The following is a 27,311-nucleotide window of genomic DNA, read 5'->3' on the forward strand; positions in this document are numbered from 1 at the left end:
ACCACCCAGAAATTAATGGGCAGAATTATCTTAGACAGAATCCAGGGATGGATGGATGAAAACAAAATTCTGACTACATTACAGGCAGGGTTTAGATCTGGGATCTCAACCATAGAACAGATCTTCCGGTTACAGGTCCTATACTGGAAAACGGTGAGAGTAGAGGGTGGCAGCCTCTACCTCATCTTCGTTGACCTGCGCGCTGCCTTCGATCTTGTCCCAAGAGGAAAATTATGGAAAGTTCTGGCAGATATGGGCCTCCCCCCCTACCTGCTGAATATTCTAATCAGATTTCATAACGGCAATTATGCCCAGGTTAGGTGTGGGAGACATGGCGACCTCTCTTCACGCTTTCCCGTTAGGAAGGGCGTGCGCCAAGGGTGTGTCTTGGCTCCAACGTTGTTCAGTCTCTACATCAATGGCCTTGTCACCCATTTGGCTGACGTAGCTAACAATGATGCCCCTAGGTTGGCTACTGGTAGAGTGCCCGCTCTGATGTTTGCTGATGACACTCTGCTGATATCTAAAACATCATCGGGCATCCAGCGCATTTTGGATGGTTTCCTGGCATTTTGTATTGCCAGAGGCTTGGAGATTAACTTAGAGAAGACTAAGTTCATGATCTTCAATCCTCCCAAACAGACCCGCCCAAATCCTACCCTAAATGGCTCCCCCCTTGAGAGAGTCAGGACTTTTGTTTATCTTGGAATCACATTGACCGAGAACTTTGATTGGGGATCACAAATCGCAAAATCATGGCTGAGGCTGTCTCAAATAGTAGGGGGCCTCTGTAAGGTCCAGCGAGCCTCGGTCTACAAACCAGCAGCCCCGGCAGTTGAAATATACCGGCTGCAAGCCAGAACAGCTTCATTGTATGAGGTCGAATTATGGGGTCATAAAAACATCGCCAAATTAACCCTGGTTGAGAAGGGCTTCATGAGAAGTCTTGTGAGCTTGCTTGTAAGTACACCGCTCATCCCCCTACGTCTCGACCTGGGGATAGAACCTATCGAAGACTTGGCAATCCTTCGGCCCTTACTTTATTGGAAAAGGCTCTGGACGGTGCATGAACTGGCACCTTATAGAGAGGAATTCATGGAGGTTTGGACACTAATTAAAAGCAAGAACATCCCATGGTTATCCCATATTAAGGATCTTAGCACAAAGATCAGTAGGACCGATCTCTGGGAATTTCCGGAGGTAGCCTGTAAAAGGACTTCCAAATCTGATTTAAGAGGCCATATAAGGCAGCTGAGATTAGTTACTCTACATGGCTCAAGCTCCTTGGGGAAACTCACTAAAGAGTTTCTCCTAATAAAATCAGAAACAAGAGAAGAGGTCTTCCTCGATGTAATTTATCCATCTCTTGCTAGGAAGCTTTATCTGCAGTTAAGGCATGGTACTCTACCGCTCAGAGCCTTCACTCACAAATGGGCAAGATCAGAAAATGCAGCCTGTCCGGCTTGCAATTATAACCTTGAAAATATATGCCATGTTCTGTTTTTCTGCCCCGCATACCACTCAATAAGGAAAAAGTGGCTCATTCCCTTATGCAAGACTAGGGTTTAGACACTGCATGCATGCATGCAGGGTCTTAATATATGACACTCACCCCCCAATTGTCTTTGCTATGTCCCGCTTTTTACATGGTTTTTGGCGTAGAAGGAAAAGCTTTCTTTAAAATGTTTTGTCCTTTTATCAAATTAGTCTTCTTGATAACACCAGTTTAATTCATTTTTAATCATTGTATTAACTTGACTCTATTTATTGTTTTAATGAAATGTGCAACTTTTCTTGTAATTTATTCTGTGCTTTTATGGTCTCCGACCGAAATAAAGTTATCAAATGGAATGGAAAACTTTGCAGCTATGCAGATACTGGAGATCCAGAAAATGAGGTGAAGAGAAAAATCACAGGCCTTTATTTAGAAATTGAATGAATACCTTGTAACATCAGAACTACAAGAACCAGAATTCTAAGGGAAAAGCAGGACTGGACTTACGGATCACGCTGGCTCGTGGGAAACGAGCAACTGCATATCTCAGCACTGCTACATTTTTTTTCAGTTTTATATAGCACTAACTCGACCCGAGGGTATTGGAACGCTTTACATGATCACTAGTTACATTACAGAAGAGCACATTTCATTTTTGGTAGGCACTGGGAGATTAAGTGCTTTGCACAAAATCACAGGATGTTGAGCCGACGCGAAGACTCGAACTTAGTTACCCAGGTCGAAAGTCGACAGCTCTGGCTGTTACGCCACACCCATACTTTTAATGGAAAAGTACCACCACTTCCCGAGAGCACACAGGTACTCCGAAGAGCGATTATCTGCGATTCAGTATTTCCATGTTAAACATGGTCTATATTCCAGCTGTGGTGCCTGCTAATTTTGTCATGCAAATTAAAGTTTTATTATATTGTGGGAGGGCCGAGGCCGTTGTACTCTGCGCCGCCCATGTTCCGGTTGTCATCGGCGTTGTGCCTGATTTCAACATGGCGGTAGTGCCCTAGGCTCACATATCACAGATACAACCTGCCTAGCGCGCGACGGACCGAAGGCGCGCGCGTGATAGCGGCAATAGCACCGCGCGGCGGAGTGAAGGTGCGCGCGCAGGCGGCTGGCACGCCCCCTCGGCGTCTGTGTTGTGTGTTGAGGAGAAAAGACGTCACAAGATGGCGGCGGCCATGCAGCAGGCCCGGTGCTCTGCGTAACGGGACTGAGGGGGCGTGTGAGGGACAGCTGAGGCTGCGTGAGATTAGGGAGAGTGCTCACTCAGTGGCAGAGCTTTTGTGGTCGCTCAGGAGGGTTTGTTGACAAGAGAGTCTCTCTGTGAGGAGAGCCACCTGCCCCGCCCCCTTAAAGAGGCCCTGTGCGGTGAGAGGCCCCCAGGGGCCCTGGAGGCCATGGAGTTGCCCGGCCCGGGCGGCAGTAATGTGCCAGCTTTCCTGGCGAAGCTTTGGACCCTGGTGGAAGATCCGGAGACCGATCCACTCATCTGCTGGAGTCCGGTGAGTGTCCTGGGGTGGAGGTAGACATAAAATGCTCTAGATACACCATCAGTGCAAGAAGCGTAATGGACAACAGGTGGGAGAACAGAGCCCCCCCCCCCCCCTTCATTTCCTGTCTTTCAGTCTGACCCCTCAGCACCCTAGTGTAAACGAGATCTTAGCAGATCGATTCTGCCCAACCCCCAAATCCATGTGCGCTGCAGGGACCGGCAGGTTGTACTGATTGGAGAGGAGACAGAGCAACACATTGCCTCCAGCTCTTTCTCCCCAACCTGGAAACTCTTCACTACTTCCGCCCTACATCTGTCCCTTCCGCTGGTACTCTCTTTTACGACAGAGAACAGATAATGTCTCCCACTTTATCGCCCAAAATTCAGTTACAAGGTGGATACCAACCACATAGAGAGGAGTAAGGCTACCCACTAACTGGTCTGAGAGATCCCATTTATTTAGTACTACCGTCCAGTTGCTGAACATTGCAGGACCTCACGAAAAGGGGCACTGACATCGCCTAGCAGCGCTCCATGGTTCAACACTACAGCTGCGCATTTATCTAAATGCGATCTATGTAACCTCCTACCGGAGTATAAACTGCTCAACCCATAATATTACAGCCAGTAATTTCCTTCAGTTCTAGACTACTTCTAATCTCCTCCGCCCAAAGCGCTGGTAGTACCCTATCGTCCTCTGTTGGTGGCCTATGGCTCTAGCCAGGGCTTTGCTTCTGGCACTATATTGGGTGGGGTTGGTTCTAGCTTATCACCAGAGCTCCAGAGTCAATGTAATAAATATCTTAGCTATAGTTTCAGGCCACCTTCATCATGGAGGGCCCGTGTTCTGGGGTGTATGGTGAAGAACTAAAAAGGAGGATGGAATTTCGGCCACTTGTGCTCAGGGTTTCATTCCAGTCTATCGGATCTGTAATGTGTCAATACAGACAGGCACTATCTATATCATACATTCTTTGCCAAAAGTAACAATGCCTTCTACTTAAAACTCAGGGCTGCCTCGAGCATTTCCCCCAAACAGCATGAAGTAGGTTGACTCCCTACTCCATGGTACAAGCCATACATAAAAAGAAAGTCCTTGGTCTTCTAGTTCTGGTGTGTGTGTGTGTGTGTGTGTGTGTGTGTGTGTGTGTGTGTGTGTGTGTGTGTGTGTGTGTGTGTGTGTGTGTACGTACGTACGTACTTAAGGCCCAGTTCTAGAGGGTGGGCCAGGCCCACCCAAGGAGATTCCGAGGCCCACCCAATGCTGATTCACAAGTAGAAGAGCTCCCATTTGGCTTTGTTTTTTTTGTATTTTTATGTTTCACATTTGCCTGCGACCCATGTTTTTTGTCTATGCCACTAACTTGGGAGCTGAGGCAAAGGCTTAGTTACTGCAAATAAATCTATGCATTCCTAAATTGCTTACGAGGGGCACTCTGAACTTTAGCAAAGGGCAGGGGTTTCCTTATGCAGAGTTTACTGTGTGCACTACTACGGTTGCATTGTTGTTTTCTGAGAAAAATACGGGCTATTTCTGCCGTCTTTGAGACTGGAAGGAACTCAAGCTGGTTCCTGAGTATAACTTTGTGTAAAATGCTCCGCATTTATTTTCAGCCTTCCCACACACTCCTATTTCATTAAAGATTATTTTGAAATAGTTTACACAACTCTAAAGAACTATTGGCGTGATGTCTTGACGTAGTTGTCATAACTTTATATCGCAAATTTGAAAGAAATGTAGATCTTTTCCAATTGTTTTACTGACCTTAAAATAAAAATGCAGGCCATGCCGGTAAAAATACTGTAAAACCTACGGATTGGTGACTAATGATTAGACAGGTTGTGTGTCTCAAAGGCTGACAGGGCTAGGTCAGATTGCTGAGCCACTTCTGTCTTGTGCATTTTTTTTGGGTGACACCAAATATTAGGGGCGTATGAAGGTCACGTCCCTGGCTCCCTGCACTAATGATTAGACAGGTTGTGTGTCTCAAAGGCTGACAGGGCTAGGTCAGAGTCAATCACATATCAGAGAATACCTTAATTATTGTTTCCCGGCATGTGACTGAATCGTTCTCAGCCCTAGTCCCTTTTCATAGTGACTTGGATTTTATAAAATGCTCCCTATTTCATAGTGCAATTATTTTTTGGGCTTTGTTTTTACAAAATCCTATGTTTTCTGATTGTTACTGCCCCAAGTCTTTTAAGTACACCATGCCTTTTATTGTAAGTAATCACCGGAAAGGAACTACAAGTCCCATGCAAAATGTTGCTTAAATGTGTGTGTATGTGTGTTTATTTTATAGGATTCTGTAATCCCTGTGTAAACAGCAGTCTCAAATTTCTTTATAATAAGGGACTTGTGATGCAGTCAGTAGCCGATTATAAACAAAATACGTCAGAACTATTATAAGTTATTACAGCAGTTCTGATGTCACAATTTCTGTTGCCATAGCCCGCTGCCGAGGTGAAAGGCAGGTCAGGAGCATAATTGAAGCAGCTGTCTAAAGCAACGAAAACGGAACATTGGTTTTCTTTCTATTGCTCTTTTTTAATAGCTTACAATGACTTGCAGATTGAATGATTATTTTGTGCACTCCGTAGAGAGAACCTAGATTTTTTTTTTTTTTTAATTCCGTCAATAAAATACAATCAGCACATCAGCAGTTACATCAAGAATGCAGGTACATTATGAGTAGTATCAAGAAACATACATCAAATAAAGAGCAATAGTACTTGGAGCACATGAACGTCAGTGGATACCAAAATACATTACAAGCAGGTAATAATACTGTTATATAGCAATGTCGCGGTAACCTGCATAGTTGGTGCAATAATCATATGCATACAGAGGGATTTAGGAGGTGGACCACCCCGGTATATTGAGGACAAAGCAGAAGAGGGCACATACAGCAGATCTCTCTCCAAAAAGGGACATGTCGTGTCTAAATGCACAAAAGGTGTAGGCCTCACGGCTCATCTGTAAGAATTGTAGTGTGTTCTAGCAGGTATGACTGCAGTGGACCCCAAATGTCACGGGGGCGTCAAGAGTTGGGGAGTAGTTCAGCATATGTGCAGAGTTGATCTTGCCAAAGGATCATGTCGCATAACCATTCCTTAAACTTGGCTGCTCGGCCACGATCCCACCTACAGGCCACTCGGCGCTTAGCCACCACTAGACAAAAGGGCACAAACTTCCGATACAAGACAGGAATATGTTTAGTATACCCTAGGAGTGTAATAAGTGGTGATCTAGAGATTGGTGCGGAAGTCGTAGAGTCCAAGGCCGTGAGGACCTGGCGCCAATAGCGAAGCACCTCAGGGCATCCCCATGCTAGGTGTAAAAAGTCAGCATGTTCTGCCTGACACCTGTTGCATCTGTCAGTCGCGCAAACCAAAATTGTGAAGTCTGACCGGGGTGTGATCACTGCGGTGAAGGAATCTATAGTGTATGACACGGAGCCTATTATTAGAGGAGACCTGCTCCGTTTGCTTGCAGCAGTACATCCATTGGTCATCAGTTAGGTCCTGATTTAATTCTGCCACCCATTTAGCACGAGATGCGCAGGGCCGGTAATCATTATCTACATATAGGGTGTGATGGAGTGTGGACACCAAGTGTGAAGCGGCGTCTGCGCGCAAGATTTGATGCAATGGTGTTCAGGTGTTTGGTTCAGAAGGGGATGTGGAGAGACAAGCCTGTAAGCCATGACGAAGACTAGCATAGAGAAAGGTGTCCATGGTAGATGGTGGGGGGTCATGGAACATTTGCTGAAGAGTACGGAACTTGCCTCCGACTTGGAGGTCTCCCCAACATCAAATATTCCGTGTGCGAGCCATCTTCTTAAATATGCCCTCCTGCAATAATGCCACATCTGGGTGATAAGTGAGTGGCAGAAGGGGGAATAGAGGCAGGATGCGGGCGTGCGATCCAAGATGCGAGCCCAGGCCTTTATCGTGCAGTCAACAGAGGTGGGGCTATGTCCCCGAGGTTCAACGCTGGAGAGCAAGACGCCATCCAGTGGGATTGGGTCTGCAAGCCAGTGCTCAGTGGCGACATGCGGAGTATAACGTGATGCATGAAACCAGTAGTGAGCGAAGTGCGCCTGCGTGCTTATATGATATAATTCGGGATGTCGAAGCCTCCCTGCGCATAAGGCTGCACAAGTGTGTCCCATTGAATACGTGGTTGTGGCAGCCGGGGTCATAAGGGATGTTGAGGAATAAGTATAAAAACTTGGTAAGAATGACCATTTTTATAAGGGACATGCAACCAGCCGTGGTTAAGGGTTGTGCAATCCAACGAGTAATACAGCCAGTGACGTCTTCCATAGTTAAGGCACATTAGCTCGTCCCGGTCCGCTGTAACGCGGATCCCCAAGTATTTAACCTCGTCCTGGCACCACACAATGGGATAGTCTGTTTTAAAGGGGCTGGCGGCACCGGTCAAGGGAAATATTTGTGATTTAGTCCAGTTAATATTAATACCGGAGTATCCGCCAAATTTAACAAATTCATGCATGAGTGTGTTTAAATTTTGACGAGTGTTTATGTAGAGGGTTACATCATCCGCATAAAGGGAGATGAGGATGGGACGAAGGAGGCAGCGAAGGCCCAGGTGGTTGTAGTGCTGCCTAATCTTGGCTGCCAATGGTTCCATCAATAGGGCAAAGAGGATAGGGGGCATCCCTGATGAGTGCCGCAGGATAGGGAGAAGGAGGGTGAGGTGTGCCTGTTGATCAAAACTCTTGCCGGTGGTGAGGTATACAACAATCAGACCCACGACAGGAAGCCAATGGGGAGTCCCATACATTGTAAAACAGTGAAGAGGTAATCTCACTCCACCGAGTCAAAAGCCTTGGAGGCGTCTAAAAAAACTGCCACCAATGCCAGGTTAGGATCGACGGTTTGTCAAATGGAGAATAAGGTTCTGAGGTTATGGGACGTCGCTCTCCCAGGAATGAATCCTGCCTGGTCTGGAAGGACCAATTTGTCCAGTAGGAGGCTCAGGCCGTTCACCAATAATTTAGCGAGAATCTTAGTATCTGTGTTCATAAGGGAAAGGGGCCTGTAAGATTCTCAACGGTCCGTAGGCTTGCCTGGTTTTAATAAGGACGTGATGAGGGCCTTCCTCATTGAGGCAGGGAGAGTTTTTTTTCTCATGAGCTTCAAGAAGAACCTCCTTCAATATCGGTAGTAGCTGATCATTGTAGGATTTATAAAAATCAATGGGTAGACCGTCAGATCCTGGAGCTTTGCCTGATTTCATCTGCATCATGGCTTTCCGCAGCTCATCATCCTCAAATGGCGCTGCAAGGAATTTACGTTGTGTCACCTAACCAGCCTAGAGCTATGTCTCCAAAAAACAGGGGCAAAGTCTGGTGGGGATGTACGTTAGGATGTATGCAGATTCGCGTAGAAGGTGGTGAAGGTGTTTAGTATGTCGTAACTATCCCTATGCCGCATGCCCGCATCATCAACCACATCATTAGACAAGCATTTGCAATGCAATAGGTCTCGCAGTTACGAGAGGTTCAGCTTTTGGCATTGTAAATAACAATGCCTTTTATTTATGTTTTTAAAACAAAAATAATTATTATTTGCAATGTCAGTAGCTCAAAGTCGCTTAAATGCGAGACCTATTGCATTGCAAATGCTTGTTGAATATTTGCAGTGTAGGGCTTCGCCTGATGCTGAGGGGAATACTGCATGGCTATGTGTATTTGTAGTTCACATGCCTTCAAGCATCCGAGATATTCAGTGTTTAAATGACAATACAGAAATGCCGGTACTCACTATTAAGGGTACCTGTTTGCTCCTGAGAAGTGCTGGTACTGTCCCATTAATTGTATAGCAGCAGTGCTGAGAAGTGCAGGTACTCTCCCATTAAATATATAGCAGCAGTGCGGAGAAGTGCTGGTCATTTCCCTTTCAAATTAAAAAGTACAGGTACTCAGTAACGGACAGTACCTGCCTATGTAAAGCTCTGGGGATATTGCAGTATGGGCGCACTGCCCATGCCTATGTATTCCTTTCTCCCAGCAGTGCGTACATACATGGGCTCGAGGGTATCTTTGCCTGAGTGCGCTTGCGCGGCTGTGCGCACATGCACGCCGCGGTGTCGTGAATAATGGAGGCCGAACGCTCTGTGAACAAATCTTTTAAAGCGGGAAGGATTAAGACCCCAGAAACTGGAGCCGGCGCGGGGTCGGCGCAGGTTCACAAAGTGGGTTGGAGTAAATCCTTCCACTCTCCGCGCGCATCTGACAGATGTTTTCCATTTCTCTCCCGCAATTTTTTATTTGTTTGTCAAGCGCCTTAGCATAAATACTCTGTTCTAGCCGCAAACAGTTAACGAGGACTTGCCATTCCAAGCTCTATTTTTTTGCATTTTGTGTCACGCAGGATTGCACTGTATCCAAAGTGCACACAGGGGAGCGGGAGGGCGCATTTGCGTCTGCCAGAATCACACATCATGTCTGGGGCTGAGCCAGTGACATGAGCCCAGATAACCTTCAGGAAACCGCAACAGCTAATACAACTCGTCCCCTTATCACAAAGATTGTAATGTCCCAGAGTGCACAAGGCGAATATTTGAGCAGAAAAAACTCAAAGTTCATCTTTCAACAGTGAAAATAACACTTTTGAGGTATGAGGCCTTCGCAAAACGGCATACGCTTTTTGCCCGAAATACATTTCCTTCCTATTAATATTTTGTGCAACTGCTAGATCCCCAATCAAAACGGCCTTCCCGCTAGTGAACTACATTCAACCCCTGAAAGAGGAAGTGACATCAGAACAACACAGGAAGTCTATGCTGCAAAGCCATTACAGCAGCAAAACACGCAAAGTCAAATGATAGAGCCTCTTAATTTTCAGAAATCGGGCTGACACTAGGTTTGTTGTATTAATCTTCAACTTGTACCCAGAGAGTTACTGCTGCACACAAGTAATGAAAAATCCCTGATTCCCATTGGAGTTTAGCCTTGTTTGAGATGGGGGTGCGGCGACAGATGGTGCTGACAGCGACGTAAACCTGAAGGTTTAAGACATTTGGATTTAGATTATTAATTCTCGATTACTTTTTTTTGTAACTACAACATCAATTTGATTGGCAGCTCACTGCAATAGAACTCTGAGTCATCATTGCTTGCATTTAATATATCATATTTAAGCATTTCATAGCCACTTAATGCATGTGTAAAGGCAGTCGGAAACAAGCCGGGCGCAAGCGAGCTCCAGCTTGCTATGCCCTGGGACGGTCCGCTCCGTGAGGCAGGCCCCACATGCTATTCTGGGAGGTGTGAAAGTGGCGCCGAACAAAACACGGCTTCTTTCATTTACTTGCTTCCCTGTGAAATGGATCCAAAAAAAAAGAAGCCCACGAGTGGTGTGCGCGCGCCACAGCGAGACATGTGGTTTCAATTATCGTGCCTGTGTCTGGGCACAATAATTGAAACCACATGACGGCCGGTGCGTGTAATAGACACCAATAGGCCGTGGGCAGAGCAATGTGCCCGCCTTTGGCCTATTGCGTGCTCTCTTCGTAAAAAACACGCACGCAAAGCCCAATAGCGTGCCCCAAAAGGGTGCGATTCCTAGACCCGTTTTCAAACTCCCCTACAAAATGTCTTGCGTTGCGCACTGCAACGCTAGGCGAGAGACCTAAATAACGAGGTTGTTTAATATCGTTAGCCAAGGCGCGCCCCGGTCTCTCACCCTCACCATAGCAGCGGGCCATAAAATACTTGCCTCTGAACTTCACCTCGCGGTCGGCGGTGGTAGTGTAGTCTGTACGTTTTTCACGGAGCAAAACCCGGTGTGTGCCAGAAGTATTGCTCTATATATCAGCATCCACACGTTTAATCTCGCCCTCTAAGCGCTGCAGATTTCTTCTGATGTCGCGAAGAACTCCGAAGCTCTTGGACATGCCTGTGCCCCGAACAGTGACCTTAAAGGCCTCCCACAATGTGCCCATCTGATCTACAGAGCCCTTACTTCTAACAAAGAAGTCTGAGATCTCATCCCCCTAATTCGGCCTAAAAGACCACGTCTAGTAGTGTCTCGGGCAGTAGTCTCCAGCAACGAGGGGTAGCAACAGAGTTGGGGGGAGCTATCTCAAGACATACAGGAGCATGGTCTGAGTATGTGCGTGCCAAGTGAGTAACCAATCTAATCCAGGGGGTCATTCCGCACGAGCAGAGCCAGTAATCCAACCAAGACCAAGTGGCATGACCTGCTGTATAAAACGTGCCCTCTCTATCAGCGGGGTGTGTGTACCTCCATGCATCTACGAGTCCATGTTCTTCAAGTATCCCAGAGAGAGCCTCGCGTGTGTTCGTGTAATGGTGTGGTAAGGGATTAGACCGGTCAGCTGCGGGACGTAGAGTTGTGTTAGAGTCTACCCCCCCCACAACACATGCGTGGAGCCTATTTTCAATATGTGTCCCCAGAGAGGTGAAATAATTGGGATCATCCTGATTGGGGCCATAGCTGCAGGCTAAGGTGACCGAGTGTGTGCCCAAAGTACCCCACATTATGCAGCTGTGGACGGACGTGTCACTGTATGTGCCACCTAGTACAAATGACGTATTTTTTTAAACTAGTATGAGCGTACCTCGAGATTACGTCGAATAGGATGAGAATGTACGTGCGGGAGCCCATCTACTGCCATAGCACGAAGGGCGGCGGGGGTCCATGTGGGTCTCCTGAAGCAGGGCGATTTGTACACGATGACGATCCAAATAGGCTAGGATTGCCTCCTTTTACGAGGTTCACGGAATCCCCTGACATTCCACATGAGTAATTTGATGCTTGGGTGATCGGGGTGTGCTGCCAAATTGCGTTGGGGAGGTGTAAGTGATGTGGATGTGATTTGTTTAAAGGTGTGACAGTTATGCATGTAAGACTTGGCGTGGTGAACAACATATACCTTACATGTGACGGAACAAAAAGAAACATTCCCACCCCTTCCCACCCTCCAACAGAAAGAAACCCCAAGCGAGCTGACCATTAAACACGTGTCCAGTCTCGACACCACCCCCTCCCACAACGGCACCCCAATCGTGCCGGTATACAGCCACCCACCCAAAACTTCCCAGTGTGCCAGCAATTATCCATGAGTCCAGTAAGCCCAGGTCAATAACTAGATGGGCCAACAAACAACAAACCAAAAAATACAGCTAGAAGGGGTATCTCCCATAGGGGGCGCCAAGTGGACTCTAATCCCTTCCCATGTCCCGACATTATTGCAGAGCAGTCCCCTGGGTGACAAAACAGTCAGGGGGACAGATCAACACGGGGGGGGGGATGCTCAGTGATGCATCAAAGACATCTACCAGTTGTACAGAAATGCAATTTAAAATATGCAACGATAACATATACAATGTTCAAAGCCACTAGGGCACTTATCTGTCCCAGACCATTCGGCAGTAGCGATGGGTCATCCAGCAGCACATGAACAATAGCATTAGAAACAGAGTCCAACAGGGAGTTCACATCTCATGATGCCTTGGCATGGTAAATTGAGAACCCAGAAAAAAGAGAGCAGCAAGCGTTCTGCCATGTATCATCCTGGTGCTGATCAGCTTCTAGGTGGCGAGGGAGATCTAGAAGCGTGGTCTCGACGCGATGAACGTCTCAGAGCTGTTTTCAGGAAGTCCTCTACCTGTTGTGGATTTGTGCAGATTATATGCTTGTCTTCATGAGTAATCCGGAGCTTCGCGGGGTATAGCAGAGCATATTTTATGTTGGCCTTGCGTTGTTTCTGCTTTACAGGAAGAAATTTCCGGGACGCCTCCTGAACTGCAAGGGTAAAGTTTGGGAAAATGGAGAACGTATTGCCTTCGAATTGCAGCGGTTTTAATTCACGGGCCTTTTGTAGCACAATATCTCGGTGCCTGTAATTAAGAAGTCTGGCAATAATGGGCCTTGGGGTGGCCCCTGGCGGGGGACGTGGCCCCAGGGAGCGGTGCGCACGTTCCACAACAAGATGGGGCGAAAAGGAGGCTGTACCAAGCGAACCCTTCAGGAGACGTTCAACGTACTCCTCCATACGTCCCGTATTGGTGCTTTCTGGAATGCCTATTAAGCGGATGTTGTTGCGACGGCTGCGGGCTTCAGTGTCCTCATTTTTGGCTCCTATGTCTTTTAACAGTTTGTCCATGTGTGTTACCTGGTCTTGCAACTGAGAGGTGGTATCTTCATTCTCAGAGATGGGGCGTTCGGTGTCCTTAAGCTGCCCATCGTGCTTGTCAACTTTGTGTACTAGGAAGTCAAGGCGGTTGGTCATCGTATCCATCTTCCCGGAAAGATCCGAAAGACTATGCTGTACAGCCAAAAGTAGTGCCTTGACGTCATCCACAGGAGGTTGAGAGGATGCTTGGCTTTTATCCATGTCGGCTGATTCAGAGTCCACGAAAGTTGAGCGCGTCCCAGCTTTTTTGGCCTCGAACGTCAGTCTGGGCTGCCGGTTGTCAGGCTTCCCCATGGCGATGTGACACACGTCCAGACAGTATGGGAGCTAGTGGCGCGGTCCAGTACCCCCAGGCTCTCCAAGAAGTGTGTAACGGCATCTTGCAGTTAGTTCGAACAATCAGACGGCAGTAGCTGCATGGCCGTGGAGGGTATAGAGTCTATACCAGTTGGTGTAACAGAGGTGGAGTAAAGTGCGACTGGGCAGGGAGTTGTGCCAAGAAACACACCTGATCCAACAGCACACTAGTAGAGGGATACTGGGAGTTGGCCGCTTAATGATGATAATTGTAGTGCTTGGCAGTCGCGTGAGGGGACCGAGGGCCCTGAACTGGTATCAACTGGTGGACCTGGGTAGACCGTGCGAAAGTAGAGAGCACTTCAATACTGCGTGCAGGGATATCAACCGTTGAGGTACCAGGTACAAGAAGGGGAGTACTATTCAATCGTGCAAGGTCACATGCGGATTAACTTTCCCCCGTCCGGTGTGAGAGAACAGAGTTCAGCTTGTAAGCAATTTCATGGCATGGGGCTCTGAAGCGTAATGGCCGGCTGCGGGGTGCTCCCTAGTTGCTGGATACAGCGAGTCCTTGCCAGTTCGAGGTAGAACACCTACGTAGATGGGGCGGAAATATGTAGTAACGTCGGCCCGCATATACCAGGTGGGCCGAGCCCGCGCGGGGAGCAGCAGGGCCCGGGCAAGTCCTCGATAGCGGGGGCCTCCTCCGAGTATGTTACTGGCTAACTGCACGTGCAACGGTGTATTCTCGCCGCCCAGTGCTGTGATGGTTCGCACATGCGGGTGCCAGACGGCTCTGGAAAGCGCGGAGGCAGCTGCACAGCCGGGCCGTCACACGACCCAGTGCCGAGAGGAGCGCTGGCCGGAGCTGAGAGTCCACGGGTATCCGGAGAAGGAGGACCTCTGACAGGAGTGGAGGACAGATTGACGGCTGTTGAGAGGAGACAGGCAGCCTTGGTGTCAGGGAAAAGATAGTAGGCATTTTACGGTGGATGGATTCAATGTGCCTGTGTAGAGCGGGCGTACAGGGGTAATGGGGAATAAGCAGGAACTCTGGCCCGCTCATACAGGCTGCGTTGGGTCCGTGCTGGGGATATTGAGGTGTCGCGCCTGCCCGCGGTGTCCTGGCCTCACGTAGTCAGACGTCGGCAGCTGGCTCGGGAGGGTCAGGGGAAATGGCGCATCCGTGCCGTCCCCGAGCCCCCGCAACAGGCGCGCGGTTCACCTCAGCGTCCGGCAGTTCGATGGTCACAGGCACAGATAATGGAGCGCATGCACCAGCGGGGCAGACAGAAGAATGGTACGCCTCAAAAGGTCCAAAATCAATCACAGGGGTCAGCAGGCCCAGTCCCACGTGGGAACCAGGAGACTAGCGTAGAGGCAGCAGCCGAACAGGTCTCCAGCCTAAGCGCCCACCACCACGCCCGCAGCAGAAACAGTCCCGCCAGAGCACAGCCGGTCACTCTGGAGTCTCGATCTTTCGCCCAGCATGGCTGAAGGGTCTGGCTTGCATACAGGTTAAATCAGAAGTCTGGAATCACTGGTAAATACACGGATATTTTACGGATGTTTTCACCGAGCCTCCGGAGCCTCACAGGTGTGCGGCCATCTAGGATGTGCGCCACCTAGCGCCCCTCCAAAAACCTAGATTATTTCTGCATGTTTCTACACATTCAGAGTAACTGCAGCTTTTTTTTTTTTTTTCTTTTTTAAACCGACTTGTATTGAACTGTTTATAATATCTGTTTGCAGCAAACACCAAACAGGTTTTTGATGTGTTTAATTTTGCACTAGAGGTTATATGTTTATTCTTCATGTGCAAACATGCTAGCACTTACATACGCAAGGGCTATGCAGCAAGGTTTTTTGTGGTTTGATGGAAAGGTGACCGTGTTACCATGTATTATGTTGGATAAAGTACCCCCTGCCCTATATTATAAGGATATTGCAAATCATCTGGGAGTTCCATATCCTTATAAAGTAATTCTGCCTCATTCCTCTATATGGTTATTGAACTGTTCGGTGACTTCAGTATCCTTATAAAGTATGGCAGGGTGTAATTTATCCCATATATCTATATATCCACACTGTTTATTGCTGCTGAGCAGTTGTTTTCACCAACAGTGTTGATTCTTCATCTGGGGGTGCAAATTCCGTATTTACATCCACAGCTAATTCCCCCTGGAATGATAGATACAAATTAGCTCTCTGAAGCAGTCGGAACTCCCAATACATTTTAATATGAGGCAATAACAGCTGAAATGTTTCAATTCCATAATTATATGGTAGATGCTGCAGCCACAGAATCGCATACCTTACCTGACGATCAACATTGCCCATTGTTTTATTAACAATTCAGGAAAGATGAGCAAATCCTAAACATTTTAATACCTATCAGTGCCTATTGTTATCTGCACCTTAAAACATTTTTTTTAACTTGCCCACACCAAAATATATACAGTATTGTTATATAAAAATTAGATAACTGGTACCATGTGTAATATGGGCCTGTATTGCCATTTAGCGGTTCTTGTGATATATACAAACTGCATGACCATCAGCCTTGTAGGTTTTGATGTCACTAGAACTCCTCAATGGCAATATTGGACCATATTACAGAGTGTAATATGCTATTTATTACAAATCTAGCTGCCCCTCTTTGAGGCTCCTCGATACCTCCCAGGACACCACTTGCTGGCACTGTTCCCTTAAGAGGATCAGTGGTGTAGCAAGGGTGTCATGCGCCCTAGTGTGCAAGCAAGGAATACATGATCTCCATCCATAGGCTGGATAGTAGGTAACAGAGTTTAGGCAGAATGGGCCCCTAAAACCCCTGGGTCCTTCCTCAAACGTCACCTGCTGTTCTATTGATAGCTGCTCTATTGATAGCTACGCCCCTGAGGAAGCTTCCTTCACTTCTCTACCTACTGAAGATCTCCTACACTTTAACCAAAGCTTCCTTCCTGCTGGGAGAGGCCCAGTTCAGTGCGGTGCAGTCTCAGACTGTCCTTTTACCCGAGACCGAATCCAGTGTGATCCCGCACGGCACAGTTTCAGGCTGTCCCTTTGCCAGAGGCCCAGTACATTGTGTGCGGTCTCAGGCTGTTCTTTTGCGTGGCGCTCAGTCCAGTTTGGCACAATCTCAGGCTGCATTTGTGGTGCTCCACATATTAACCCTGACCAGTGATGCAGTGGAGTTTACCAGCTCTACACATTCATACACACATCACTCATTTGGGCCCATATACATTCATATACTCAATGAGCTAGTAAATATACACTGGTCATCAATTTTGTTTACCCTAGGAAACCCTTACACTAGTATTCTTACCATTTCTGTCTCCTGAGTAAATGCACTGTCGTGTAGATCTAGTAGTAGATTAGAATAGGGAGGAAATACAATAAATGTATTTACCTTAATTTAAAAGAACCACAGACACTGAAGAAGTTTTAAAAGTTTATCTAAATTAATGATTTTTTTTGTGAGTCAAATCAAATACACATGAATAGACCAGAGATCTCCATCAGGCAAATAGTACAGTTAGATTATCAGTTTGCATTAATAAATTCTTGCAATGACAGCACCTGAGGAGAGAATGGACAGAGAGCAAGTACGGAGCATTTACTCTGTAGATATATTTACCTAGAATGGTGTGAGCACCCCGAAATCAGAGTGTCAAAGATTCAGGATCAGCTCAGGACAGGGAAGGTGACCTCCTCTAGTGCAACGCCAGCATTACACCCCTCTCTGGTGCTACTCTCTCCGGCTCGGGCACGTCCGGACCCTTCCCTAGATGTGCCTCCTTGGTTGTTGCGCACATTTTCCCTAGTGTCAGATTCTTCAGTCAGATTGCAGCAAAATCGGGCAGCATCTCAGCATAGCATCAGCATCTCAGCATCAAGTGTGTCTAACTATCTATAACTTACCTCTGTTGTACCAAATTCAAATGTATGATCCACCATCAAATTTTTCAATTCCATGTTCACCTGCAATATGATTGGGCCAAGCAGTGGAGTGAGGACATCACATCATACCAAGTGCAATATTTGTAGGTCTCGCGATGTGCGTTGCACTGCGCAGCAGTGCTTGAGCAGGCGAGAGTCCTTTTGTCCGGGGTTCAGAAATGGACACTGGAATCGCACACGCTTGTTCGTGTTGGTTTTGTGTTCTGCTCTTTCATTGGCCCTTGCGTGAGTCTTAGTCTTAAAGACTGCACAGAATTGGCCCGAGGCGCGTATAGCTCCTCCCACGGCCTATTGGTGTCTATTACGCGCTTGGTGCGCGTAATAGACACCAATAGGCCGTGGGAAGAGCTATGATAGTGCCGAGAGTCAGACGTGACGCGTGCGCCACTTACTTTTCTTTACTTTTGGTATAAGCGCGGCACCCGAGCTTTACTTATAACATTAAAAGGAAAGCGCGGGTGCCGTGACTATACCAAAGGTAAAGCATTTTTATTTTTACAGGAATACAGTTTCCCAGGATATGGAAATGGCTGAGCAGGAGGAACAACTTTACATAGTGGATACATGCCAACGGAGGGCAAATCTCAAGGGCAGCCTTTAATTAGACGAGAGATTTCACCTGAGCGTTACCCCATAGTGGCTGAAAATGGTTATAGAGGCACTCTGTCAAAAAAGCAAGCCAAAAATTCCTAGAAAGTAAGAAGACCATGAGCGCCCCCCGATATGCCTGTTCTGATATTGCTGGTCTTTATTTGCACCAAGGACAGCACAGTGCATACAGAAGGCAATTCCGTGTTGGGTCTTCACAGAACTCTTTTCTTGTCGGCAGCCTTCCCTCTAGCCCCATTGGACTTGTTTATCAAGCAGCTGGAAATAGTCGCAGTATGAACAGCTTACTTGAAAAAGAACACTACATTCCTTCACCTGGTGCAGTGGGACAGGCAACAAGCATGCCACAAACATCAGCTGAGCCTAATAGCCAACAATATATGAGGTCTACCTGGAAACAGAATACAATGAAAACCACATATGTTGATCATGATTCTTCTCAGCATGCTTCTTTGGCAAGCGGAGGTGTGGAGACGGGTGTAAAGAAAACCATCATAACTGCAGCTACAGCAGCAGCAAGTGGAAGTGGCGTTCTTATGACACCCAAAGGCGTTGGACAGAGTGAATCTCAAGTAGGGTAAGAATTGGATCTTAGCAAGTGCTGATGATTTTGGTTGGCTATATATGTTTATTATAGGTATGAAGTAAAAAGATAAGGAAAGAAAATGCACAAAAAAAAGATAGTTTACTTTGGACAGCTACAATGAAGAGTCAATCAATCATCAATCAATCAATGCATTTATATAGCGCACTACTCACCCAGAGGGTCTCAAGGCGCTAGGGGAGGGGGGTCCGCTACTGCTCGAACAGCCAGGTCTTGAGCTGCTTCCTGAAGGTGAGGTGGTCCTGGGTCAGGCGGAGGTGGGTCGGGAGGGAGTTCCATGTCTTGGCGGCGAGGTAGGAGAAGGACCGTCCCCCTGTGGTGGCTCTTCGGATACGGGGGACGGCGGCGAGGGCGTGGGTGGTCGATCGAAGCTGGCGTTTGGGAGCGTAGAAGTTGAGGCGGCTGTTGAGGTATCCTGGTCCTTGGTTGTGTAGGGCTTTGTGAGCGTGGGTGAGGAGACGGAAGGTGATTCTCTTGTTGACCGGGAGCCAGTGCAGGTCTCTCAGGTGTTCGGAGATGTGGCTGCGACGGGGGATGTCCAGGATGAGTCGTGCTGAGGCGTTCTGGATCCGCTGTAGTCTCTTCTGGAGTTTGGCGGTGGTTCCTGCGTAGAGGGAGTTGCCGTTGTCCAGACGGCTGGTGACGAGGGCCTGGGTGACCGTCTTCCTGGTCTCGGTGGGGATCCACCGGAAGATCTTTCGTAGCATGCGCAGGATGTTGAAGCACGACGAGGAGACGGCGTTGACTTGTCTGGTCATGGAGAGGGAGGAGTCCAGGATGAAGCCTAGGTTGCGTGCGTGGTCTGTTGGTTTGGGTGCGCTGCCTAGGTCGGGGGGCCACCAGGAGTCGTCCCAGGCGGAGGGTGAGGATCCTAGGATGAGGACTTCCGTCTTGTCCGAGTTCAGTTTCAGGCGGCTGTACTGCATCCATTCGGCTACCTCTTTCATCCCTTCGTGGAGGTTGGCTCTGGCGGTGGCGGGGTCGTTGGTGAGGGAGAGGATCAGCTGGGTGTCGTCGGCGTAGGAGATGATGTTGAGGTTGTGCTGGCGTGCGATGTCTGCGAGGGGGCTCATGTAGACGTTGAAGAGGGTTGGACTGAGCGAGGAGCCTTGAGGAACGCCGCAGATGACTTTGGTGGCTTCAGATCTGAACGGGGGGAGGTGAACTCTGTGTCCTTCCGGCGAGGAAGGAGATGATCCACTCCAGTGCCTTCTCCTGGATTCCGACGTTGCGGAGGCGCTGCACGAGTGTGCGGTGGCAGTGTCGAAGGCCGCGGAGAGGTCTAGGAGGATGAGGGCTGCTGTTTCCTTGTTGTCAAGCAGGGCTCGCATGTCATCGGTGGCTGTGATCAGGGCGGTCTCGGTGCTGTGGTTGGCCCGGAAGCCAGACTGTGAGAGGTCTAGGGATCCATTCGTCTCGAGCAAGGCGGCCAGCTGCTTGTTGACTGTCTTCTCGATGACTTTTGCAGGGAACGGGAGCAGCGAGATGGGGCGGTAGTTCTTGAGTTCGGTGGGGTCGGCTGATGGCTTCTTTAGTAGAGCGTTGAGTTCGGCGTGCTTCCAGCTCTCCGGGAAGGTAGCGGTGTCGAAGGAGGTGTTGATGATGTCCCGCAGGTGGGGTGCGATGACTGCATCGGCCTTGTTGAAGACGTGGTGAGGGCATGGGTCGGTCGGAGATCCGGAGTGGATGGAGTTCATTGTGCGGACGGTGTCTTCGGTGCTGATCTGGGTCCAGGTGTGGAGGGTGGCGGTGGGGGGGTGCTGGTTCGGTCGTGGCGTGCGTTGGTTGAGTGCTGAAGCTGTTGTGTATGTCCGCGATCTTGTTGTGGAAGTAGGAGGCGAGGGAGTTGCAGAGGTCTTGCGAAGGGGTGATGTCGTTGTTTCCGGCGTTGGGGTTGGGGTTGGTGTACCTCCTTTTAATTTTTCTCCTGTGCGCCACTAAGTCTTGTGAATAGATCACTTTGTAAAGAATAAATCCACAGTTGAAACCAAAGCATCACCAATCTACAGCTTCACTTTATCTCCTCTCCTGGTTATTTTGTGGATTTCAAACACAGTGTACACAGTGGTTCTGCTCGCACCACACCACCTGTACCTCTTAGGACACAAAAGTAAGAGCCACTGTGGCCAAAACCCTAAGAAAACATATTAACTAATAGTTTAGTGCATTTTATCAGGGGAAAAAGCAATACTGATTTTTGTATTAAAAAATACAAATAAATATATATATATTATCTACTGGCGGTCGCCAGTAGATAGATATAGTTAGGACCGTGTTTCCATAGGAAATCCGCAACATTCTATTTAGAATAACTTTGGCGCCGGTTGACGAATCCTCGCGAAATTTTCAAAATAGGTGGGGCGCTCCGCTCCTACCCTGAAAGTCTCGGGGGGGATTCGTCAAGCGGGGGCTAAGAAAAAAGGGGGGTCCCAAAACGCGTTTTTCCCCATGCAATTTTCCATAGGGACCTTTGTCCAAGGTACAGCCCAAACGGCTGAACAGAATTACTTGAAATTTGGCAGAGAGGTAGTCCTCAGGTCAGGGATGTGCCTTTTGCAGGTCTGGTGTAAATCTGTTCAGTAGTTCCTGAGAAAATCAAAAGTAAAATCATATATATATGTGGGCGGAGCCTAACCACACATCCCATCCTGAGATCTGATTGGCTGTCAGCACTTCATCCAAGAAGTGTTGGCAGCTATCTTGGGAACAATATACATGATAGCACCTCATTAAAAAGCATTGCAGTTAATAGAAGGTTTTAAGACTTTAGTTACATTATAAATCATTTGTTGATGGTACCATACTCATTTTAGGAATTGTGGTATGTTCTAAGGTGATTTCACCATGTGAAAAAGCCTTCTGCTGGGATATCATGATTGAGAGAAAAATATTTTCTCATGGTTTTCCCACAGAGGTTTGGAAGGTGATCTATAAGCTAAACTGAGAGCTTATTTTCTGTAAATTCACATTATCTTTCTCAGTCATGTGAGAATGAAGTCTGACCTTCTCAGTAAAACATGTACATCCAACAAGGGCAGAGACTGTCAGTTGATTCCTTTGTGTTCTACTGCGGTTTTCCGGAGTGTTCCAAAGAACAACTAGCTCGCTAACAGTCCTACTTATGATAAACGTATGGCACACCTGAAGCCATCTTGCTTGGATTAAAGTGGTAACTCTTAAAACATTTAATTTAAAAAGGAACAAAATGAGGTGGTTCATTTTTCCATAAAAAGTATGATTAGTGCTGCAGAAAGAAAAATTAGGGTACATTTTGAGTGACTTCTCAAATCCTCTTCTATTTCATTAAAAAATTCTGACATGCAGACTGAAACATGCACTTTCAATACCAGCAGCAGTTTTCCCTGGTGAGCAGTAGCTTTACTACAGTGATCTAATGAGCAAAAAGAGTGCTAACATTCTGAATTTATGTCAAATGTGTGACACATCTGAATGCCTTCTTGATGGAATCAAAGTAAAAAACTGAAAGCATTTCCTACTGAGGAGACTGCAGTACATGAGGAAATTGGGAAACTTCATAACAAATCAATCTCCCAAGATGGCCACCGGAGACAAAAGAGCCCAAATGTAGCCCAAAATCACCCAGATGTAGCCCAAATATAGCCCAATGACAGAAGTGTGCAAAACACTTATTATTTTGTGTTTTTGCAGTGTTATATAGTGCAGACTTGTCGGGTATTGGAGTGCTTTACATGAGCATTGGTTACATCACACAAGAACAAATTCATTTTGGTTGTAGACATGGGGAGACTAAGTGATTTGACCAGAATCACAGAATGTCGAGCTGAAGCAGAAACTCCAACCTGGTTCCCCAGTTGCAAAGTCTGCAGTTCTGGAAGTAACACCACATCCTCTCCCCTAAGTGCAACATTTAATCAAGTGGTCAACTGGATAAAAAAACATAAAGATAACAAATAATTTAAAAGTGCTTTGTCGCTATTTGAAAACTCAGAAAATATGTCTTCATTTTAGTCTTTTAGAGCACTAACCATAAGACCCTCTCATATATGTAATTTCTAAAGGAAATGCTCTAGGTATTACAGTTTTGATTACATCAAGATGACGTCAGGCGTTCCACACTTTTGTAATAAATATAGAATGTTAGCAATCTAGTTGTTCATTAGGATACTGTTGAGAGGCCAGGGGCACAGACTCTGAAAATTGAAGGCAGGTAGGAGGGTGCAAAGGCAACAATTTAACCACACTGAGCAGGCAGGAAGGGCCGTGGCAGCACAGCAGACTATGAAGGGCAGTGGAAAGGGGGGCAGGGGCAACAAACCAACAATACAGGACTTGGAAGAGAGGCTGTGGCAATGTAATAGACCATTGTGGGCAGAAGGAAGAGGCAATGGTAGTACAACCATACATGCCAACAGACCCGATTCAGCCAGGAAACGTCCAATGTTTTTAAGCTCAAATGGGCTTTATTTGATCTGTCTCCTGTCTACAATCTCCTCTTTTTCAATGTAACTCAAAGGGGAAAATCAATACCCCAGTTTTTTTTCAAAATCTCCCTCTTACCAAGTTCAAAATGTTCGCAAGTATGGTACATTGGATCATGGAAGGAAATGGGGTAGGGACATGGACTTGGATAACAGAGGACAGGAGGGACATGGAGAGGTGCACCAAACTGACCCTGCAGGGCAGGCATCAGGGTTTGCAGCAGCACAATACACCACACCGGGCATGCGGGACGGGAGTGCAGCACAACAATCCATAGAAAGCAAGAGGGAGGGGACAGGACCATGCACATGGACAACAGAGAACAGAGGGGCAAGAGGCAGGACCATAATGGACAGACAGGAGAGAAAGCTGCAGCATAACAGACCATAAAGGGCAGGAGGGAGGGATCAGGGGCATTACAATGGAACAGACAAGCCAGGAGGGAGGGAGTAGGGGTCTGCACATGTAAACAGAGGGCTGGGGGCAAGGGGGCAGGGCAGGAGCAGCAAGATGGCCATGGAGGTCAGGCAGGATGGGCACTAGAAGCAAGACACACCATGAAGAGCAACAGTGAGACTGTGATGGCATACACACAGACCATGGAGGGAAGGTGGGAGGGGTTCAGGGGCAGCTAACTGACCACACAGGGAAGGTGGGAGGGGCCATGGCAGCACAGAAGACCATGCATGGCAAGTGGGAGGGTTAGTGGTAGCACAATGGCTATGATGGGCAAGAAGGAGGGTGCAGGGGCATGCACAAAGGACGATGGAGGATAGAAGGGAGGGTCAGGACCTGTGCACAGACAAGAAAGTTCAGGGGAAGGGGCCTCACAACAGACCGCACGGGGCAGGCAGGAGGAGCAGTTGCAGCACAACAGACCAGGGAGGGCAGAAGGGTGTGGCAGTACAATGGACCATGTAGGACAGGAGGAAGAGGATAGGGGCATGGCATGTGGACAGGCAGGGTGGAGGTGGCAGGGACAGGTTACAGTCATCTGACAATGCTAGGCAGGTGGGAGGGGAGTGGCAGCTCAACAGAACACTCAGAGTAGATAGGAGTGGCAGGTCCATGGAACATGGTGGGCAAAAAAGATGGAGCAGGGGCATACACAAAGACATCGGAGGGCAGGGGGAAGGCGAATAGGGGCAGCAAGCTAAGCACAGAGTTTAAGCAGGAGGTCAATGATGGGGCATATAATTGGGCAATGGAGGGCAGGAGGAGTGGACTGGTACATCATACTAAATTGAGGGCAGTGGCAGCACATCAGACCATGCATGGCAGGAGGGAGGAGGCTAGTCCATGGATTCATACAACAGAGGATAGGGAGGAGGGGGATGGGGCAGAAAGCTAACTGTTCAGAGAAGGCGGGTATTAGGAACTTTATTGTTTTTAAAACATGTGTCTGTGCGAACTACTTAAAATATGAACAAGTATGCAGCATAATCTCACTTTTATTCAGGAAGAAGAGGACGTTTGTGACTGTGACTCCGGGCTCACTTGGCAGAAACACCCCCTGACCCTCCACCCCCTATCGCAAAATGTAATGCCCGTGAAAAGGGTAGGTGAACACAGTGTTATATAGAACATAGTCCTGAGAGCACGATTGAAAATGAAAACTAGATATAGTGTATGGTATAAACTATGCACCAAAAAGTGTGATATAAGATTAACCGGGCGTGAAATATAATATGCAATACATTGTGCGCAATGACAGATTCATTGGAGAGCGCGAGATAGCACAGGCACTAGCGCGTGCTATGCGATATGCGCCTTGGAGTGTAATATGCACAGGGCAGTGTTGTGTAACCTAACTAGTCTCTAAAGTTGTAATATAAAATATGTGCTGGGGAGTGTAACATTGCATATGCACTGTGACAAAGATATGGATCCCAGATTGTAATATGTATGGCATAGCACTATGCGTTATAACATAGGCATCGAGGGAGGCACGTTAGATGGGGCAATATAACCCGTGCGAAGACAAGTGTGGCATGACCTATTCACGGGGTGGTGTTACAGTGCACATGGGCTAGTGAGTGTCATAGCATACGCACTAGCTAGTGGAATACAACACAGAGGTGTGTGGCACTCAGCAGGCAATGGTGGATGTAACACAGCATTGGGCTATGCCAGGAGCGCGCTGTGACTCAAGTGATGTTCGTCCCCTTTCCAGAGAGTAAAATAAAAAGTATTACACATCCGTGATGTCATTTGAGATATCATCAGTGATGTCATGAGTGATGTCACTGACCATGTCATGAGTGATGTAATATGTGACGTCATCAGCAGTGCATTGCGGGCGCGCGAGTTATAGTTAGCTGAACTAACTATAACAGGGGAATTTCAATGGTTTTGTACAAGTGAAAAGTCCAGCTAACTATAACACCCCTGAAACCTATGTTTATTTCAGTGAATTTCTGAGGTTTTTTAAATGCTAATTCCTAACTATAACGTGCCTGAAACCTATGTTTTTTTCTGTGAATTTCAAAGGTTTTTTAAATGCTAATTTCTAACTATGCCTACAGAGATAGGACATATGAAGAAAGAAGAAAAAATGCACAGAAAGAAAAAAAAGAAGTGCAGAAAGAAGCAATAGAAGTCCTCAAAGACGAAGAAAAGTGCAGGAAGAAGGATAACGTGCAGAAAGAACAAAAAGAAGAGCAGAAAGAAGCCTTGTTGCAAAATCATCCTGTACCCTCAACTTTTTCAGACGGATACTGGTGGTAACTGAGTCTGACTAACCAGTCCTAGAGCCAGTGCTATGTTAAAAGACACTTAGAATACAGTGAAAACACTTACATACACTAGGGAACACTATGCGTTGGGGTCCCCCTGTGATTAGCATGACCTCCTCTGTAAGCCCCTAGTATATAATAGGGCAGGGGGATTAAAACTACCTCTTAAAACAGGCCACAGAGAGTTTTTGCACACGTTAACTCAGGCCCCGTCCCCTCCCTTCACCACTGTGTAAACACGCCCTGTGTCCGTTTTTAATTGGGGAGATTAAGTTCATTTGAATCCTGAGGGTCCCTAGGGTCCAACTAGCCCACTAGGTACCTCCAGTAAGTGCCACAGAGCTGCGTTGCAGAGAGGTGTAAAAAGTGGCACGGCCTGGACCACCTCTCTGCAATGCAGCTCAGTGGCGCTTACTGGAAGCACTTGGTGGGCTAGTTAGCCCCCAGGGGCCCTCAGTATTGAAGGGAAATTATATCCCCAATTTAAAACGTACCATAGTGCGTGTTTGCACACGTCACCTCAGGCCCCGTCCCCTCCCTTCACCACTGTGTAAACGCGCCCTGTGGCTGTTCTAAGTTGAGAGATTAAGTCCCCTTGAATCCTAAGGGTCCCTAGGGTCAAACTAGACCACTAGGTACCTCCAGTAAGCGCCACAGAGCTGCGTTGCAGAGAGGTGTAAAAAGGGGCTTGGCCTCAGAACACCTGTCTGCAGTGCAGCTCCCTGGCTCATACTGGAGATGCCTGTTGGGCTAGTTGGCCCTCAGGGACTCTCAGTATTGAAGAGGAATTAATTCCCCAACTTACAACTCGCCAGGGGGCGCGTTTGCAGAGTGCTGCAAGGAGGGGGCGTGGCCTCCGGCATGATGCCAGTCTTTTATTTATTTTAATTTTTTAAGAAGGGGGGCTGTGTGGTTCCCCTTCTTATTCTAATTTATTGGCCCTGATGACCCCATCCCCCAGGGCCTGTCTCCTAATTATATTTTTTTGACCCCAATCCCCAGGGCCGACCACTGTTTTTTATTATTTGTAAAAAATATATATTTATAGACACACCTAGGACATGCTGGACAAACCGTACGTACCTATCACCATGACGATTTGCGTGATATTCATTAAAAGGCGACTATGCATACAATGAATCCACGTGGAATGTATTTACACCACTAGTGAAGCTCTGACATGTCTGATGCCCTACCGTGCCTAATCCCGGTAGACACCCTTGTCGTTTATTTATACAAACATGGGTAGCTATTGACGGGCACATTTAATACACATGCACACCAAGCCATTTAAAGGGGATTCGACAAAAATTCGACAAACTATGCAAGAAACCCCCCTCACGGTTAATAAAACACACACCCACTGCCGGATGTGTAATACTTTTTATTTAACTCTCTGGAAAGGGGACGAACATCACTTGAGAGTCACAGCGCGCTCCTGG

The 27,311-nt window shown here is 47.5% G+C and overlaps 1 protein-coding gene across 4 annotated transcripts in view; it reads left to right on the plus strand.

Annotated features, from left to right (window-relative positions):
* Positions 1-2,639: 2,639 nt before the first annotated feature.
* HSF1 (heat shock transcription factor 1) overlaps positions 2,640-27,311 on the plus strand; it is a 490,333-nt gene continuing 465,661 nt past the window's right edge. For 3 of the 4 annotated variants that reach the window (XM_085604485.1, XM_085604484.1, XM_085604486.1), the window contains exon 1: positions 2,643-3,015. In XM_085604485.1, coding sequence (XP_085460611.1) covers positions 2,911-3,015 — 105 coding nt within the window. In that variant the 5' untranslated portion in view covers positions 2,643-2,910. Of the gene's footprint in view, positions 3,016-27,311 lie in introns of all 4 variants that reach the window. The other variant, XM_085604483.1, reaches the window with a different exon arrangement.

The sequence above is a fragment of the Triturus cristatus genome, chromosome 5_1, assembly GCF_964204655.1.
Source record: "Triturus cristatus chromosome 5_1, aTriCri1.1, whole genome shotgun sequence".
Taxonomy (NCBI): domain Eukaryota; kingdom Metazoa; phylum Chordata; class Amphibia; order Caudata; family Salamandridae; genus Triturus; species Triturus cristatus.